The 18,442-nt window shown below is 39.8% G+C and overlaps 1 protein-coding gene across 1 annotated transcript in view; it reads left to right on the top strand.

The window, feature by feature from the left end:
- Positions 1-18,442, top strand: part of LOC111833442 (extracellular matrix organizing protein FRAS1-like) — a 120,027-nt gene that overhangs the window by 74,494 nt on the left and 27,091 nt on the right. Inside the window, exons 17-30 of the mRNA XM_023791713.2 lie at positions 2,270-2,410; positions 2,726-2,866; positions 2,999-3,269; positions 4,724-4,808; positions 8,295-8,618; positions 10,266-10,425; positions 10,748-10,923; positions 12,698-12,814; positions 12,921-13,035; positions 13,697-13,834; positions 15,668-15,793; positions 16,428-16,556; positions 16,794-17,047; positions 17,885-18,036. Coding sequence (XP_023647481.2) covers positions 2,270-2,410; positions 2,726-2,866; positions 2,999-3,269; positions 4,724-4,808; positions 8,295-8,618; positions 10,266-10,425; positions 10,748-10,923; positions 12,698-12,814; positions 12,921-13,035; positions 13,697-13,834; positions 15,668-15,793; positions 16,428-16,556; positions 16,794-17,047; positions 17,885-18,036 — 2,329 coding nt within the window. The remainder of the gene's footprint in view (positions 1-2,269; positions 2,411-2,725; positions 2,867-2,998; positions 3,270-4,723; positions 4,809-8,294; positions 8,619-10,265; positions 10,426-10,747; positions 10,924-12,697; positions 12,815-12,920; positions 13,036-13,696; positions 13,835-15,667; positions 15,794-16,427; positions 16,557-16,793; positions 17,048-17,884; positions 18,037-18,442) is intronic.

Raw genomic sequence — 18,442 nt, 5'->3', positions numbered from 1 at the left:
GCAAAGAGAATTAACCTCTCTCTAGAGGGAGTTCAGATTTAGTGATACCGCCAAAAAATTGAAGATGAAAGGCATTTTACCAACAAATCGGACCTCCGTTGTATGTGGTGAGCCAAGAGAATTGTGGAGACCAAAAACAACTGCTCGCCTACAAATGACAAATTCCCTTCAGGACAAGCTCAATAACTTCTTTGTTTGTTTTACTGAAATCCACCAAGGCTGAGTTACCTGCAAATGACCAGATGTTTGTATTTCATTCCCTTGAAGTCAAATGTACAGGGAACATCTATACAAGGCTAAGGTCTATGTGGTATCCCTGGATAGACATTTAACCCTATTCTGACCAACTGACAGCAGTCTTCACCACTATGCCCACCTCATGCTCTCTGGCTGCAAATATTTGAGTATTGACATAATCCACAGTTAATAACTTAAATAACCAAATAAATTGCATTTTTTCCAGTGCGTAAAAGTCAAATAGATCACTCGAGGATGCTATCTCCGTTGCTTTACACACCATGGCAACTCACGTGGCACATACAAACGCCCACATAACACTTTCGAGCAGTGAGCAGCTCGGCCGTGGTTCGAGCCAGTGCCTCAGAAGGGGCATAAATCACCCTGTTTATCCTCCTGGGCAGAAAAAGGTCGTATGGAAAACATTTCACCGATGAGCTGAATTGAACTTGGAAATCGCTGTGTGATCTGATAAGCGTAATGAGATATGACAGCTTAGATAGAGGGATGTCCTGGGAATAGTGGATGTGGCACTTTTACCAGCATGCAGATTTAATGTAGTGCTAAGTTGCAATGCTGTACTTCAGGCATTCCTGGTGTGTGTGTGTGTGTGTGTGTGTACAGTATGTGTGTGTGTGTGTGTGTGGGTTTTGTGGGTTTGCATAGATCACATTTGAGGACCAAATTGTACCCAAAGTGTAGTAAAACCTGAAATTTCCCTACTTTTGGGGACATCTTTTGAGGTCCCCATTTGGATAACCTCAGTTTTATAAAAATCTGTGAATGCAATTAAAAAAGTAAAAATGCCAAAAGTCTTGTATTTCGGTTAGTTACTTGTGGTCACGGTTAGGGATGGGTAGGGGTTAAGGGTGTCGTGATTGGGATTATGGTTTTTCCCATAGAAAAGATTTAGAGAGGAAGACCAACTTGTGTGTGTGTGTGTGTGTGTGCGTGTGTCGGGGTGGGATGGGTGCACTAATGGAAAATGCATTTATCCTCCAGAACAGACATAACTGGCTTGAGTGAAGCACTGGAAGACCTCGTGGCATCAATATGCTACACGAAACCTGACAAATTGCTTGTGAAGTATTGGCTAATGTGGAGTGGCTTGGCCTCAGATCCCATCATTGACTCAGAAGTCAAGGTCTGACAGTCTGCTAATAGTGTGTGTGTGTGTGTGTGGTGGTGCTGGGGGGGGGGGTTCTCTTTCGCCTTGCTTTTATAGGTGTGGGGATAGGAATGTAATAGGAGTGAGGTTGTGCTGTGTCTAAATCCCTGTGAATGTGTGTTGCTGGAACAGCTGTGCAGGTTCAGTGCGTCTTGTCTGCTTGCCGTACATCAGAGTGCACGTCTTCCAGGGTGAAGTGTTCCCTCGGGTAGCCTCACCAGGAGGAGCAACCTGAGTCAAAGCCTATAATTAAAATAGCTCCCCTTCTTTTAATTGTGCACACAGGAAAATGTATGTCTTGTAATATTCTTCCTTTGTATATTTATGTAGTACAGCTACCTCATATCTCCAGGGTCATGGGTTCAAATCCAGCCTTTGGTCTTGGTTGTATCTGATTGTGCGTATAAGTGTGTTCTGTGAGCCATCCTGCTGGCGGTGTACCCCTGCCTTATGCTCTGTGCTGCCTGGAATAGCCCCCCCCTCCATGTGCCACACCAGAATAAGGGGTTGCAAAGATGTTTTAATTAAGGAGAACGTTATAATGTTGAGGTGGAATGGTGGTGCAGTGGTTATCGCTGTTGCCTTACACCGCTGGGACCAGGGTTTGAGTCTCATCCATGGCTCCATGAGCGTGGATTTTGCATGTTCTCCTGAGGGATATTCTGGTTTACCCCACAGCCCAAAAACTTGATGAGGTGAGATAGAGTTACCAAAGTGAGTGTACCCTGCAATAGTTTCGTGCCCCATCCTGAGTTTTTCTTTGCCTTGCCCCCAGAGGTGGAATAGGTCAAGCGATTACAGAAAATGGATGGTTAAGCAGGGGGCTGTTTTTTGCCCTGGGGGTGGGTTTTCTTCCCTCTGCAGGCTGTGATGACCACTGTGAGGCATGTCGGGGCCCAGGCCAGTGCAGCAGGTGCAGGAAGCCCCGCGTCCTCAAGCACGGCGTCTGTGTGGAGGAGTGTGGGACTCACCACCTAATGGACGCATCTGCTCAGCGATGCAGGGGTCAGCAGCTTTTCCCAAAAACAAACAAGCAAACACTGTGTGTGTCATCAGCAGATTTTAAGCAACAGATTAGCTGTCACCCGAACCTACTCAGACATGTAATTTCACTAAATGTACACAGATCTTACTGAGGCAAATGAGGTCAAGTACCTCACTTAATGATACAGCGTAGCTGCGGCATCCGTTTGCTGTGCAGCCCAACGCTTTGCGGTCTATTAATACAACAGGCCTCCTGATAAGAATGTTTATAGTGGATTGAGCTGTACTCATGCTGTGAAGGTGATGTCATTATGGCCACATTGTATATGTCTCCAGCTTGTCCTACTGGCTGCACTAAGTGCGAGAGGGCTGGACAGTGCACTGCCTGCCATAGGAACACCTCCCTAAAAGATCACCTCTGTGTGGCGGACTGTGGCCCTGGCTTCTATGCCAACCCCAGGACCCAGAAATGCGAAGGTGAGTAGCTGCCCGTCGCAGTCACGTGACATAAACGTTGGAGATTCATTAAGATTAAGAGGGATGTCGTCTCTCATAAGTATTTTAAGATTGGCTAGTTTATGCTGATGGATTGTCTCTGTGTCTGTGCAGTGAATACCCAAGCTCCAGTGCTGCGTGTACATGGAGACCTCATAGTGCCGATTGGAGGAACCAGGGCCCTGGACCTGTCACTCATTACCGCTGAGGATCTGGAGAATAGGAGGGAGGACTTGGTCTTTCAGCTCCTCAGGCTCCCCAGCAATGGCCAGCTGGCGCGTCTCACCAATGGGAAGGCTGTTCCTTTGAACCAGGGATCAGTCTTTAGCTTCTCAGATCTCAGGAACAGAGCCATCGCTTTCAGCCATGACAGAGGCAACTCAAGGCAAGCTGTTATGTTTTAAGTTTTTTGGATCATTTTATTTTCTTAACTGCCGGTAAATAACTGAATAACTAATAATACTTGCTAAATAAATGTCAGGCAGTTGCTATGAAACCTGCAGTGAAATGTAGGATCATCCATCTAGAAAAGTTTATTTTCTCACTCTAGTGCCAAAATATAACATTAATTTTTAATTGGGCCAGTCGACGCCATCAGTGTAACAGAGGCAAAGTTGTGTAGTCAGTTGTATCCTTAGTGTATAATCCACTTAGTAATATCTGCAGTGTCAAACACTGTTTCTATCTTGCCAGATGTTCAGTGGATTTTGGATTTGAATGTTCTTTCCACTTTCTTTGCCTACTTGAATTTGCCCTCCTGCCTGGTATCTGTGTATGGTAATATAGAACAAAACACTAGGGGAAGCACTTTGATAGGGAAACCTTTTGATTGGCCCAGGGGGTGATGTCATCGCTGATGAAGGTTTGTTCCCTGCTGACCATCCTAGCAGCCCCACAGAGGTAATTAACATGAACGGCCTGGCAGTAATTTGCATAAAGGAGCATGGCTGAGCCACACTCACTGACTCAGCACTGCGTCCAATGCCAGAGCCTTTAGAGTTTTCATCACGTACTCAGGAAGCAGAGCTCTTAGTGGCCGTAACACCTGGGTAATTCTCAGTCGTTTCAGCCTCTAGTTATCCCAGGAAGTTTATAAATCGTCCGTTGTATCTATTTATTTATAACTGCCTTTTCTAGCACAAGTAATAGGGATATAATCTGTGAATATTAATGAGGTGCTGATAGTCAACAAAAACGCAGCACAAATTATTTATCTGCTATGTGTTCGTGTATGTGTACATCTACATAGGAATTCTTAATTTTTCTTATATCTCATCTTGCTCACCTTTGAGACATACAGATACACAGGTGGGTGCGATGCTCAGGGTCTGAGCAGGTCAGCTATTCGTCCGGCTTCCATTGAGCGTCTTTTTCTGGGTTGAGGGTCCAACGCTAATGTGCAGGACTCAAACCAGATCAGAGCCCTAACCCACTGAGCCACAAACATATTGAAAAATGTATTAACATTCAGGCAGATCTCCACTAAAGCATCCACACTTTAGCATTACCCTGCCATTGTACTATGCATTTTTTTTCCAAAAAGTTTCCAAAGAAACAATTGTTTTTTTTAAGCAGGTAAATATTTGAACTTAAGTAATGTGGGTTCATAAACATAGTGTGTGGTGGAGGGATGTGAGAATGAAAAGAACAATGAAACTCTAAAACGCATTTGCATTCAAAAACTGTTGTGATACAGGTGCATGAGAAATTAGAATGGTGGCAGAACAGCCAATGTATGGATTACGGAGCAAGACAGGCCAGCTGCTGCTGTTCTGCTTGCAGGAAGCGTTTGAGTGTAATGTGCTTGGGGTGTTGGGGTGTTGGGGTGCTGTGTTACAGGAGTGGCACGCTAATGCTGCAAGTCGCCGATCCTCAGCTGTTCTCTCAGCCAAATTCTGTGCACATCCAGGTTGTGTCCCTGCAGGTACGCTGCCCGTCGGCTCACCTGGCATATCCCCCCCCCCCACCTCCACCGCCCCGGTGTTGGCCTTGCGAACTGCCTGCCTTGCCTCCTTTAATAGAGCTCCACCCCTACGCGTCCTGCTAAGTTTTAGCTGAGGGAAAAAGGTGTCGACTATGCAGGGCGAGCGGACAAGTCATCGTGACCTTCAGTCAGGAACGCAGTGAAATACTGAGAATTATTAAGGGACGTTTATCATTAAGGAGCACATTCAGTGCCGTCTTATCCTCCTTCCTGTGTGTCATCCTTCCACACTGAGTATTGCTGAACACATTGGCTCTGTCATGTGATGGGCTGGTCCCATATTGCAGCACAAAAACTTGCATTCCAACTTAGATAGGTGCGGCAAAATCTTCTGTTAAATCAGTCATACAAGTGATTCATCTTGCTTAATTTTAAACCCACTAGCATAGCACAATAGCATAAAATTATAAAAATATATTTTTTAAAATAGTTACTGAAAATAAAATTTTGCAATAATAAATGAAGTAATAAGATGTCATGCGGTCCACAAAAATCATTCTGCATTTGAAAAATCAGGTTCTTTGTCTCTTATTATGAAGGTATGTATAGTGCATTATAGATGAGACCTTAATAAAGCATCCATAATGTATAATACACATGGCTATAATGTGTCATGGTTTTTAATAAATATTTACAGCCCCATTTATAATGCTTTATGAATGCATTATAAAGTGCTATGAATGTGTTCAGAGAAATTGCCACATGGCCATAGTGCCATAACTGACGCTCTCTTACAGTGCAGGTAATGTGCCTCATTGGGACTCCGTTTGACACAAAGTCAAACCAGTGGTACCCAAGGGTTCTCCGAAGAGACACAGTACCGAAGGAGTCCAGTCTTCGTCTCAGGTCACTGGATAGTGTCCATGTCTCACAGCCATACAGCAAGACAGGGAGCACCAGGACTCTAAAGACTTGGACCTTCATCCTCTTGCCGTAGTAGTGGTTCACTAAAAGTCTCTATTAACAAATCTTAACATAAAAAACAGCTAAATATGTTCCTATTATTTCCAGCAATACTGCTCTGTCTTTCAGTTTGGAGTGATGTAATGCAGGTGTGTCAAACTTCTCTTCATAAACAGGACCCTTGTACTAATAGCAAAACACTGTGTGGGAAATTACAATTACAGTAGGACAGGGTCCCCTGTGAATATCTTTCATTCCAGAAAAGGTGTTAGTACAATTACGAATTGCAATAGCTGCATCACTGGCCTCCTGACTACGATTAAAAATGTGCTGCACTTTCTTCAGTCCCGCCAAGCAATTTATTTTTCTTGTTGTTTTGCCCTTGCAAGCAGTTGTATTTCGCAGCATTGGGTTGCCAAATATTTTATTCCTTGTGTGCTCTGCTTCTCCCCAAAGCTAAAAATAACAGCCATATTTTACTTTTAAATAGCCAATACAAGATTTTTGAAATCACTGTGCCCACATTCTAGAATCATCTTGCAGCCTGGATTTACACCTATATCAAAATAACCTTTCATATTTTCCCATGAAATTAACCAACAGGCTATATTTCACCTCTGGACCTTGTGTTTCACACCTGTTATCTAATGGAAATTTATATAGGAATTTATATTTCCGTTTATGACGGAAATATATATGGTGGAATGATTTCTTTTAACTGCCACCAGCTGAAAATAAGGAGTGGAGTGAAGAAAGCCCACTTTTTGGAATGCAAATGTTTTCAAATACTCTTTTGTATTACAAATAGCGTAATGAGAATAATGAATGATTCAAGTTCTTTTAGTGCTTCCCACATTATTGGACGGCAATGTGAAGGGCAGACACCTTAAACGACACGTCTGTGTGTTATTGAACCACTAGTACGGCCTGTTTGCTGCAGTGAGTGCCGAAGAATGGTGTAGGCCTGTCAGAATGGACACAGGGGCAACAGACACATTACTTTAGATTATGTGGCCAGCTGCTCTGCTCATTAGAGTCTGCAGTGCTGCAGAAAAGCAGGTCTGCTAATCAGGGACCTTGAAAATCTGAAATTCGAGGCTGGATGCACTCGGACTATTATGTAAATAAGCATGCCTTGTCCTTATCCCCGCTGTTCAGTGCTGTTTTTACAAATGTGAACGCTTTCATTGAGGCTACCAGCATTAATAAAAGAGCATCATCCACATGTAACCAGTGTTACCCGCTCAGCATTGCAATATGAAAAATGTAGACTGTTCTTTGGGAAAAGTTATACTTATTTGTCCAACAAGTTGGTACTTGTAAGTATAGTACGAAGTACAGTAATGATCATGTAATCCAACCTAACATAGGCCGGCTGAGGATGTTCGAGCTCTGTGGCTGGTGCACATACTCTTTATGTGAAGTGTGGACCAAGGTTATTATCCATACATCCATCCTGTAACCGCTTGTCCTATTCAGGGTCCTGGGGGGTCCGGAGCCGATCCTGGAGGCACCAAGATTGCTATCATTAGCAAAAACTATTTGTGAAAATGAAAACTAGCAATGAAAAGTCATTCTCGTTAATATCTTATGAGGAGAGGTTAGCTGAGCTGAATCTGTTTAGCCTTGAGCAAAGGAGACTAATGGGGGACATGATCCAGGTACTGTATATAAGATTCTAACAAGTCTGGATGCTGTTCAGCCAAATGACTACTTCAATATTAGTTTAAATACTAGAACTCGTGGCCATAAGTGGAAATTAGTGGGAGAATTTTTTTTAATGAATTTGAGGAAGCACTTCTTTACACAGCGTGTAGTTAGGGTATGGAATAGTCTTCCTGCTAGTGTAACGCAAGCTAAAACCCTGGGTTCCTTTAAATCAGAACTAGATAAGATTATAACAACTCTGAGCTATTAGTTAAGTTCTCCCCAAACAAGCTCGTTTGTAAATTTCTTATGTTCTTATGTAGGAATCAATCAAATACCAAGAACACAGCCCTCTCCCGTATGGACAGTTTTATAGATAAAGATTGAGTACCATCATTATCAAAAAATATCAACAAAATGTCTCTTGGTGGATATCAGTTACTTCTGTGTTTGTTAGTAGTTTGTTGTTGAATTAATTTTAATTTAACTTTTTTTGCATCTGTTGTCTAAGCTGAAATGCAAAACTTTTAAATAATGTAAGCGGTAATACATTTTAATTCATTTTTCTAACAGTGTGTGGGTTTATAGTTTATATCAGACATCATGCTTTTCAGCTACATACCTTAATCAAAGCATTCCACAAAACAGCAAAAACTAAAATTGCAGCTAAATGGAATCCAAAATGAGTCATTCCCTGACAATAAAACAAAAAGTAAAACTATCTATGTGCTGAAACTAAAGTTAAACTGAAAAAGCCTAATAAAAAGTTATGAAAATTTCAGAAGAGTACCGACCCTGCAGTGGGCCTCTGATTTATCATCCTGACTGTGTGCGAGTGGCAGCTGGTGAGTAAAGCCTCTTCTTTTTCTCGAACAGCCTCCATGTGTGTTTGTCAACAAGCCATTAATGGTCAAGCAAGGGGAGGCGGCAGTGATTACCAGGTCAGTGCTGTGGGTTGCGGATGATGATGATGACCCAGAAGATGTGCTGCTGCTGGTGCTGGACCCGGCCCAGCATGGCCACCTGACACGTGTCTATGACGAGAAGCCGGTGCGGCATTTTACACTGGGGGAGCTGGGACGAGAGCAGCTGCGGTACATCCATGGTGGCTCCAGTCAGCTGCAGGACAGGGTGCTGCTGCAGATCAGCGACGGACACAGCTATCAGAACCTGCTCTTCACAATTGACGTGGAAAACCAGGTGAGGAGATGGAAGGTGCTGTGCTTTCCTGCAGGAATTCCCTATGTCTTTAATCTAAATATTATCTGCACTGGACATCCTTCAAGTTCAGCACTTAGAAGTGACTTGTTCACAAAATTGTCTCAAAACTGTTTCTGGATAAGGACAGACTTTTCTTGGAGGGAATGTTATATTGATGCTTCAGCCTTAAATGTCCTGTGACCGGTTTACATTCCCAAAGTGCTTTTCTCTTAAGTTCATATAATAATATTGCTAAAAAGAGTATTAACATACAGAGAGTAATTATAGAAAGTCCAGTCAGCATTGTGTGAATTGACACACAGCAGTGTTTGTTTTCGAATGCTAAGTTGCGTGTAAAGAAAGGCCTATTAAAAGATGCATGACAATGTAAGCTGTGCAATAACTGCAATTTAATGATGCAATTGTTATTCTTTCTTGTGACCAAAGCATTTTTTGCAAGAAGCTGTCGTATTTTCCCAACAGTCGTGATTAACCTGTTTTAGATAGACCTTCTAGGCTAAACACAGTTTACTTGCTCATTCAAATGCTTTGATCTCTAGGGTAAAAAAAAAATAGTAATTTGAATTAAATGTCCACAAGGCCTGATCCTTTTCTGTTCTGTTTTTCTTTTTTCCTTCAGAAGAATTTGGTGGAATGTTCTAAAGGTTGTTACGTTACTCAGGATTACAATTTATATGGGTAATGAAAGGTATTGAACTGTGTGACAGGCTGCTTTTCCAAGAGTGCAGTGCTGGTTTCACTTTATTTCAAATGGTGTAGCTCTTTCAAGCTTATAATGCTTTGATTTTCCACCCATAATTTATGAGTTACATGCAAGAACCACTAATTAAAAAATAATAGAAATTTACAAAGCGTAAATTGCAAAGCACAAAGTGTTTCTATGAGTATGTAATCAGAGGATTGTGCATAGCGTGTCATTGCTTGCTTGATTTATTTATTTATTTTGTATTTAACATATGCATTAGTAAAACCAGTGTCACAGTGATCTAGTGGAGAACACTGTAGTCTTAAACCTTCTGGGATGCAAGTTTTTTTCCTGCCTTTACACTGTGTGTCAATTGTGCATATTCTCTCTATGTTTGCTTCCACTGTCCAAGTGAATTGGTGTCTCTAAATCGCCCAGACTCTGTGTGCAGCAGTGCGCCCTGTGATGTCCTGGCGTCCTGTTCAGGATGTTCCCAGCCTTGTGCCCTAACCCTCCTGGGATAGGCTGAGCATTCCCTCTGACCCTTATGAATGGATTAATGTTAGAAACACTACAGCAGCTCTGCTGGTGATATTTCTCAGCTTCCGATATTTATGTCCTTTCATTAAAATTTCATTGGACCTGTGCACCTTCTAATGAAGCTGGCAGTAAACATATCTTGAAGAATGTTCTTTTTTCAGCAGCTGCTTCTTCCTTTTGCGCTCTGACTTAAAGCAGTTATGAAGTAGAACACATGCAGTATTTATTCTTTGTTTGCTTGTTGCCGTCCAGTCTCTTGCTAGTACAAGAATGATCTAATACTTGTTTTTTGCAGAAAAAAAATATTCTGAAGCAAGTTCTTTTCTGCATACTAATAAAATGTGAGGTGAGCATATTATGTCTACTGTGCTGGAACATACAGTGTTTATTTTTTTCCACAGGGCCTTGTTACTTCTCATGTTGTGTCCTTCCTCACTGCCTGGGTGAATGAAGGGGGGGCGGTCAGGATCACCAAAAGCCATCTGAGAGCAGAGTGTCACGGCTCCAGGGACTCTCAAATTCACTACACCATTTCCCCCTCCAAAGAAAATCCCAAGTATGGTACATAGACTTTTAGGACATATGTTTATTTTAGTAATTGTTTCTTTGTGCTGCTAGACATCTACTGTTACATAAACATGCAGAAAAGTATTGAATGACTTATTCAGTGTAGTGTTTTGTCATGGCCATGAAATAATTGTGTGCCTTAGTTGAATTCGAAGGTATTCTGTCAGGTGGAAGATGAAGGTCCACTACGTGCTGCAGTCTCTGGTTTTTCTTCAGTTACAAATACTTGCATCTCCTAGCCACACCCATTTTTATGCACTTGATGAGGCATCTGAACTAACAGTGCTTGTATATGTGCTCGATCTCCTTGGCACAGGTGAAATTGTCCTCTGGTCATCCATGTCAACCAGCATCCATGATGAGGAGCTTCTCCTTAGCAATAATCCGGCTGCCATAGGAGTCCTGTCGTTCGCTCAGGCAGATATCAACAGGGGCAGAGTATGGTATCGACACTTGGGCTCCAGGGTGGATTGGGATGCAGTTAAGTTCCAGGTGAGGAATTTCAAAGGACTGGATTTAATTGGAATGGATTGAAAGTTTGCTCCTAAAATATGCTTTCTTCTGTGGCTTTTAGACACATAATACCCTCCAACAATCTTCGGAGAAGGTTTTCAGTTATGTATCATTGGATTATGCTTTCAAAAATTTGTTTAGGTTGTGGTTACAGGTTGTGAGGATCATACAGAGGTTAGAAATTTAGTGCTCATGAAGTTTTTCAATACAAAAATTGTGCACTGAATGACATGGTCTACAAATAATTAACATAAACGGTCATAAACGGAAATATATATTCCTATATAAACATAATTATAAGTACTAGCATTAACAACCTAAAATCTTTCTTGGTAATATCTTTAGAAATGTATAAATTGTCAGTCCATTTTTCAATGGCCTCCACAATCACTGCGACAAACACTGCAGTTACCATGGAAATTAAATTGATTGCTTGGCCTTGACCAAACCATTTTGATTATAATGAAGAACAGAGGCAAACAAATAATTACTTTACTTAAGTTTCTGTTTTAGAATGGATTTCTTTTTTAATTTGCATCCTGGCAAAAAACCATCTACAAAGTTAGCAGGAATTAAAGTAGCTTCCGTAGCCATTACATGGTGAATTATGGAAGACAATGGGAATTTACATGTCCATCTCATCTCTGACAAAGATATCCATATTCTGTGCACCATAAAACATGATGGAGTTCTTAAGAATAAAAATATGTATATCAAGCATGCTGCATAAACTAAAGTGTAAGTGTTAGACGAAAGCTAGCTAATATTCGGTAATGCTTCTTCTTAACTGCAGTTTCATAATGCCCTTAAAATACATTAGTAGAACATGCAGTGCACCTTCATAATGCATTCATACAACATTCATAAGCAGTCAGTAACACCCTATCATGCTTTAACAGCTTTAATATACATTAATAGCAAACACATGATATGTTTGTTATTAATGTTACATGAGTATACAGTTATAATGTCTATCATTAAGCCCACATATAGGATAGGATAATTTCTTCATTGTATTATTAGGCCAAACTGCATTCTGTTGTCTGAGTACTGTTACTTGTTCTTTACCGTGTCTAGAGGAGAAAAAATGCCATGTGGAGACTTATTCTGTCTCACGATTTTTACCCTAACGGCCATCTGTAATAATGTGTGTGTTTGTGTGTGTGCGTGTATGTGTGTGTGTATACAACCACAAATCAGAAAAAGCTGGGACGGTATGTTCAATTAAAATCAAACTGAAAACAGTACTTTGTTAAATTATCTTTGACCTGTATTACATTGAAAACAATACAACAGCACATTATTTAATGTGTTCCTCATGAATTTTATTGTTTTTCTCAAAATAAACACGTATTCCAATTTTGGTTCTTGCAACACATTTCAAAAAAGTGCTGTAATGGTATAGGTATTTGTTGTGTACTGTTTTTGTTTTCCATATATATTTGTATTTTCAAATTACAAATTACTTGTATTTTAATTAAATACATTTTCTCCCACCAGTAGTTATTTTGTTACATTTGATGAGTAAGTTTTTGTAATTTGGAGCAAGATAGTTTTTGATGTATTTGTGCCCATCTCTGCTTTTAATTCATTACGAAGGTGCACAGAATGGTATACGAATGTATTATAAGACCATTATGAAGGTTTATTTATTGTAAGGTGTCACCTAATATTCTTAAATTATAACTCAGTCATATTGAAATCTTTATTGTCACAAAGGTGGATTGTTGAAAGCAGACACTGCTTGTTGCAGGTATCATGTGAGGGGTCCTTGAAGAGCACCATTCTGGGCCATACCCTCAGGGTTGGAGTTCTTCCACATTCTCCTGGATTTCCCATACTCTCCTTGGGCTGCACTTTACAGATCACAGTGAGGAAGTTCATAGAACATACCCTGGACATGTGTCTTTCGGTTTGTAACAGTCAATCTGTGCTCCACTGCCTGAGTTTGTGTGTATATTCTTTTCCCCACACAGGTTCCTGAGGATTGTGCTACAAAGATCCTACCTTCTGGGCTTTCATTTGTTGTGACAGAAATGCCCAGTGAAAATTGTATCTACAATATGACCATCCCGCTAGCTCAGGAGCAAGGTACAAAAAAAGGGAATTATCAGGTCCAAAATGTAGCTTTTGGAGAAATAATGGTCAGATTTCAATGGCCGCTACCTAAGCCATATTTTTTCTTGAATTCTCTTAATGACTTTCACTTTGTTCTCAAGTCACTTTCAACAACCAGTCACTTCAGTATGCAGTCACTTTTACCAATGAGCACATCAGACATTAATAATCCACCACAAAAGAAATCTGTAATAATACCCAAGTATCCCTAATCAGTTTCGCCAGTCAGAATCCCTCTAGTCAGTCTCATTATCCAAGAATCCATTATCAATGCAACACCTTTAGTGACTTCATTTATTTTGTCCTTGTAAACCACCCTAACACCTCTGCAAGTACAGTACTCCACAGCTCTGCAAGTACAGTACTCCATACAGTACTCCATACAGTACTCCATACAGTATACTCCAGTGTAGCATGCTTCCGAATTTCAATTCCTCCCCTTTACTGGCACCAGCATTAACCGCATTTTCAAACCATTTAATCAAATATTTTAATTAAGTTTTTTGCAGTGGAAATTGCCTTTATCAAGTTTATGAAGTCATTGTTGAGAGACCAAAATTCATAACTGCGATGTCTTACCTACCAGTGAGGTACAAAAAGACATTAGTTCTTGTCCCATCTGTTGATACTGTAGGTACTATAGAACACAAAGACAAAGCTTATACCCCTGTGTACTCTTTCACACAACGAGATATTGATAACGGAAAGATCCTATACCGACCCCCAGTGTTGCTGCCCTTCATGAAAAGGCTGTACAAATGTTTCTTCACAGGTGAGTGATGAGTCAGTTACCATTCTTATCTCTAGGATATTACACTGAGAATGACGAACAACAATAGACAACAGACAATGCAAGCTTTCTGTCTATTAGTCTATTTCAATTCATTTTCCTTAAGACCACATTTTACCTATGCTTTTTTGGCAGATAATCGGATGTTAATTACATATCCAGTGTGTGTGGGTGAAGACATGCAGTGGCATTCATAGAAAGTTGATGCCGGTATCTGAGGAAAAAGATGCGTTTCTGCTGAGAATGCACACTGGCAGCTTGACTGAACTTGTAGCGTCCTTAATACTGCTGAATTTATGTAGGCGGTCAAAATTCTTTTGAAGCTGGGTGCTTGCCTTTTCAAAAAAGGCCGAGCAAAAACAGGAGCAGATTGAACAGTTTTTTTGTTATTATTATTTTTAAAAACTTAACGGCTGTTTTATTTTTGTCATATGGGTGTATTACCCTTAGGACGCCTGTGGCCTAACCGCTGTTATTATGTTCTTTTTTTAAATTCCTTAAAATTACCCTCTGCAAATAATCCACCACATTCACATTTTATAATATATCTCATGTAGTTATTGCCCACAAAGCGTGTGTACTGTTGTTTACTAGCTGTTGTATTTTTTACTGGGTCTCTTTATGGATTTCTTCGAGGTAGCTTATAAATTAGGGAATAACAATTCCAAGGTCCTCAAATGTATTATATAATAGGGCCAGACCAATAGAAACATTTGCAGAGCTGAAAAATTCAATAAGGATAATATCAGGCAATATAGTTTTATATAGTTAAAAATGAAACAGGTGCTAACAATTTTAGTTAAGCAATGCTCTTCTGCCTGACATTATGTCAGTTTTTCAATCTCAAAACTGTCAAAAAAGCACCTCAAAACAAGTAAATGAACTCTTACAATGGTGAGTTCACAAGCAAGAGCAAAATTAATCTACATTTCTATTCTAACTTGACCAAAGCACGTTTTAAATGAATTGCATTTTGCCTAGAGCTTTCTCAATTTCAGTTGTTTTGGTATTGCATATTTACTCTTTTCGTTCTCATGTTTTCACTCTTCATCTGTTAACTTCTGTTAACTATTTAATGGTTCAACCATGGGCTAAACCATAGCACTAATAATAATAATAATCCCAGGCTAAGTGTGGTAAATTAGCATTTTTTTCAGTGAGCCCTGAGAGAAGCCCTTTTGTTATGTACTGCATGTATATATATGATTGTATATATTATGTGAATATAGTATATATTAAACTAAATTTAAGTAGAATGTATATATATATATGTATGTGTGTGTGTGTGTGTGAGCGGGTTTACCTATCCTTATGGGGACACAATGTCCCCATAACTTGATAAATATCCGTTTTTTTTCCCTTATGGGGACCGGTTTCCTAGTCCCCATAAGGGAAAACTCTATTTTATAAAAATCGGTGACTGCTATGAAAAAACTAAAAATGCAAAAACTCTTGTATTTTGTTAGGTTACTTATGGTTAGGGCAGGGTGGGGGTTAAGGTTGTCATAGTTAGCGTTAGCATTTTTCCCATTGAAATGAATGAGCGGTCCCCATAAGGATATGTTTACCCTTCATATGTGTGTGTGTGTGTGTGTGTGTGTGTGTGTGTGTGTGTATCAATGTATCAAGTATATCTCAGGGTATATTTTCAACATGGCCTATTATAGTCTTTCAACTGTTAATTTAAACAATTCTTGGAACTGACAGGGCTTACATTTGGGTTTCAACAACAGTGTGTTTCTATCTGATGGAATCTCTTATCTGTGGCTGTTCTATTATCAGTGGTCACTAATATTAGTTACATGAATGTTCCAGTATCTATTGGGAACCACAGCACACCTGAGATGGATTTTGCTATTGACTTACTACCCAGTGATCAGCAGCCTCCTGAAATCCTCGACCCAGTCCTAGAGGTTCTCTTGGGTGGGAGAGTTGCTTTAGGTAAGGATTTGTCTCTTGCATTTACTTGTCAGTTTTGTAACTGTAGCACTCTGAATTGTCTTGTCTTTGTTGATGAGTATGATAAATTTTATGCAGCACATAGCGGTGACTCAGTGGTTAGCACTGATGTGTGTTCTCCTGCTTTTAGTTAGGCTTGTATTTTCTTGAGTGATTGCCCTTATTGTGGAAGCATGTGCCTGGCAATGGTATCTTGTTGCCTTCCCTTGTGACCTGTGTGTTACCTTAAGTTTTCCCTCATGCCTTTGTATTGGATAGATGTACCATTGTAGATTTAATCTGTAAATAAACAGCATGTTCCATGTAACCTATATGTCTGTCTAAAGATCAATCGATCAATCAATCACATTTTTTGTAAAGCACATTTCAAGATACCAAATGTCAACCAAAGTACTGTACAGAATACCAATTAACACATAAAAAAAAAAATCAATTGATGTCAATAAAAAAGAATGAATACAACAATCACATTTGAAGTATCAGGTACTTCAAATGCTAATGAGCAAAAATATGTTTTCAATCTTGTTTTAAAGTAGCAATTGATATTTTGATGTAATGGGCTGTGATAGCCACTTAATCGCCGCAAACCGAGGTGCCACTCTTGTGCCCTGTGTAGGTGTGCAGCACTGGACTGGGACAGATTTGGAAGCAGATGCCGCTAATTCTCAGCTTGACCTGGTGGAACCTCCCTGTCACGGCAGTCTTCTGAGAGCCAGCTGTGGTGGCCAGGCAGAAATACCTGCCAGTATGCAACTGCAACATTACCTGCCAACTGTATTGTACCTATAGCAAATTGCAAGGGTTAGGGTTGCAAGGAACAATGTTTCTTTAAGATTGTGGAAATAGTCTGTGATTAATTCCATGTTAGCTGTTAGCTTGCTAACTGTCGATTTAAGTTCCTGTGGTTCTGAACTTCTTCAGCAGTAAGGATGAGTTTTACTATGGGTGACTGTCTTCAGCTGCTGTTTCTTATGCTTGACAGGCAACACCTTAAGTGTGGGTGACATCAAACAGCATCTTATTCAGTATGAGCACGCGGGAAAGAGCACTGAAGACGATGCAATGACGTTTATTGTGACCCATGGCTCCTCTCTCATGATAACAATGGTGAAAGTGAAAGTTCTGGTGCCAGGTGAAAGAGGCAACAGGCCCAGTCTGAAGTGCGACACGGTTCTATCCATGGAAGTGTCAGAGAAGAGTAGCACCCCAATTAGGCACACACATCTGGCCTGCACAGTGAGTGTGGATAAATATTAGTATGAATGTAAATTAAACTCCACAATGAAAATATTTCAGTTCCTTTTCAGCCATTCTTTTGTGGCAGACAAGTGGCATAGCCGCTGTTCTTTGCTGCAGATGACTGCACAGAGTTTGGAGTCATTAGTCCAGTCATGCTCTGTTAATCAGTTAATAAAGCTCATTTAATGAGTCTCAGTAGGCATGAGAATGGAAGAGAGACAAAATTGAGTCCCTTTCCCTGCTGGATCTCTATATAACTCACTCAGAATGGGATTTGGTTTTGTTTTTTATTCCATGGAGAATTGCTGTATGAAACTTCAAACTTGCATGCAGATTTTCATGTATGATTATGTTACAGTTCTCAGATCAAGTTTGTTGTGAAAGCATGTCAAGACAGCATATTAAATAAAATGTCATGACTGGTCATACTTTATTTGAGGGGACATGAATAATTTAGTAGTACATGCTTACATAATGCATTAATTGACCAGTAACAAAGTGTTAGTTACGTACCGATCCCATGCTTGTTCATCATTAATCAATCATGACAGTTCATGTATTCCATTCAGGCACTATATTAGTTAACAATTAACTAATTAGTTAATAAGGGTAGGACTTCACTTGAGGCAAAATATTACTTTAATACTCAACAAATCATGAACTAATACAGGTTTCCCTATGAAAAATACATGAATTGACATGATTGATTAATGATGAATGAACATGGGATCAGTACATAACTTAGTTACTGGCTAATTAATACATTAACTAAGAATGTACTACTACATTATTCACGTCCCCTCAGGTAACGTGTTGCCTGTTGGATTTACACAGGATTGCAGTTCTTCAAATAAGAAGATTAAGATTCTTATGGTGTCATTGCCTAAGCATGGTGTCCTTACCTGGAAGAGTTCAGCATCAGATCATAAAGAACTGAAAGAAAATTCATCCTTTACAACAGAGGACATCAACCATCAGAGGATATGGTACACTCTAATTTTAGTGTTGGGGGGCCCAGGTTTTTTTTTTCCTGAATTGTACAATGCAGGTGCAAATTTGAAAATTTATAAACTATTTTTATAATATTTTGGAACTCACCTGCAGGTGAGACCCATTAGATACAATCAAAGATTATTATTACATGAATATTAAGTAAGCTGGTATAATTGTTTAGATCCAGTTTTATTCAGTGTGAACTCATATTTATATGTATCTGTCCTGGTAGGTACCTGTAAGTGATTCTCTGGTAAATGAAAGGCTTAATATTAATATTAAATTGAACAAGTTATGTATTTAGATAGTGCTCTGTTGAGATTCTTGTATTGAAAGCATCATCATTATCATTAGAATGTAACTGGTAAAAATAAGAATGTAGTGTTTATTGATATATTA

This window comes from Paramormyrops kingsleyae, chromosome 7 (assembly GCF_048594095.1).
Source record: "Paramormyrops kingsleyae isolate MSU_618 chromosome 7, PKINGS_0.4, whole genome shotgun sequence".
Classification (NCBI taxonomy): Eukaryota; Metazoa; Chordata; class Actinopteri; order Osteoglossiformes; family Mormyridae; genus Paramormyrops; species Paramormyrops kingsleyae.
The sequence above is the reverse complement of the archived record's forward strand: the minus strand, read 5'-3'. Positions and strand labels throughout refer to the sequence as shown.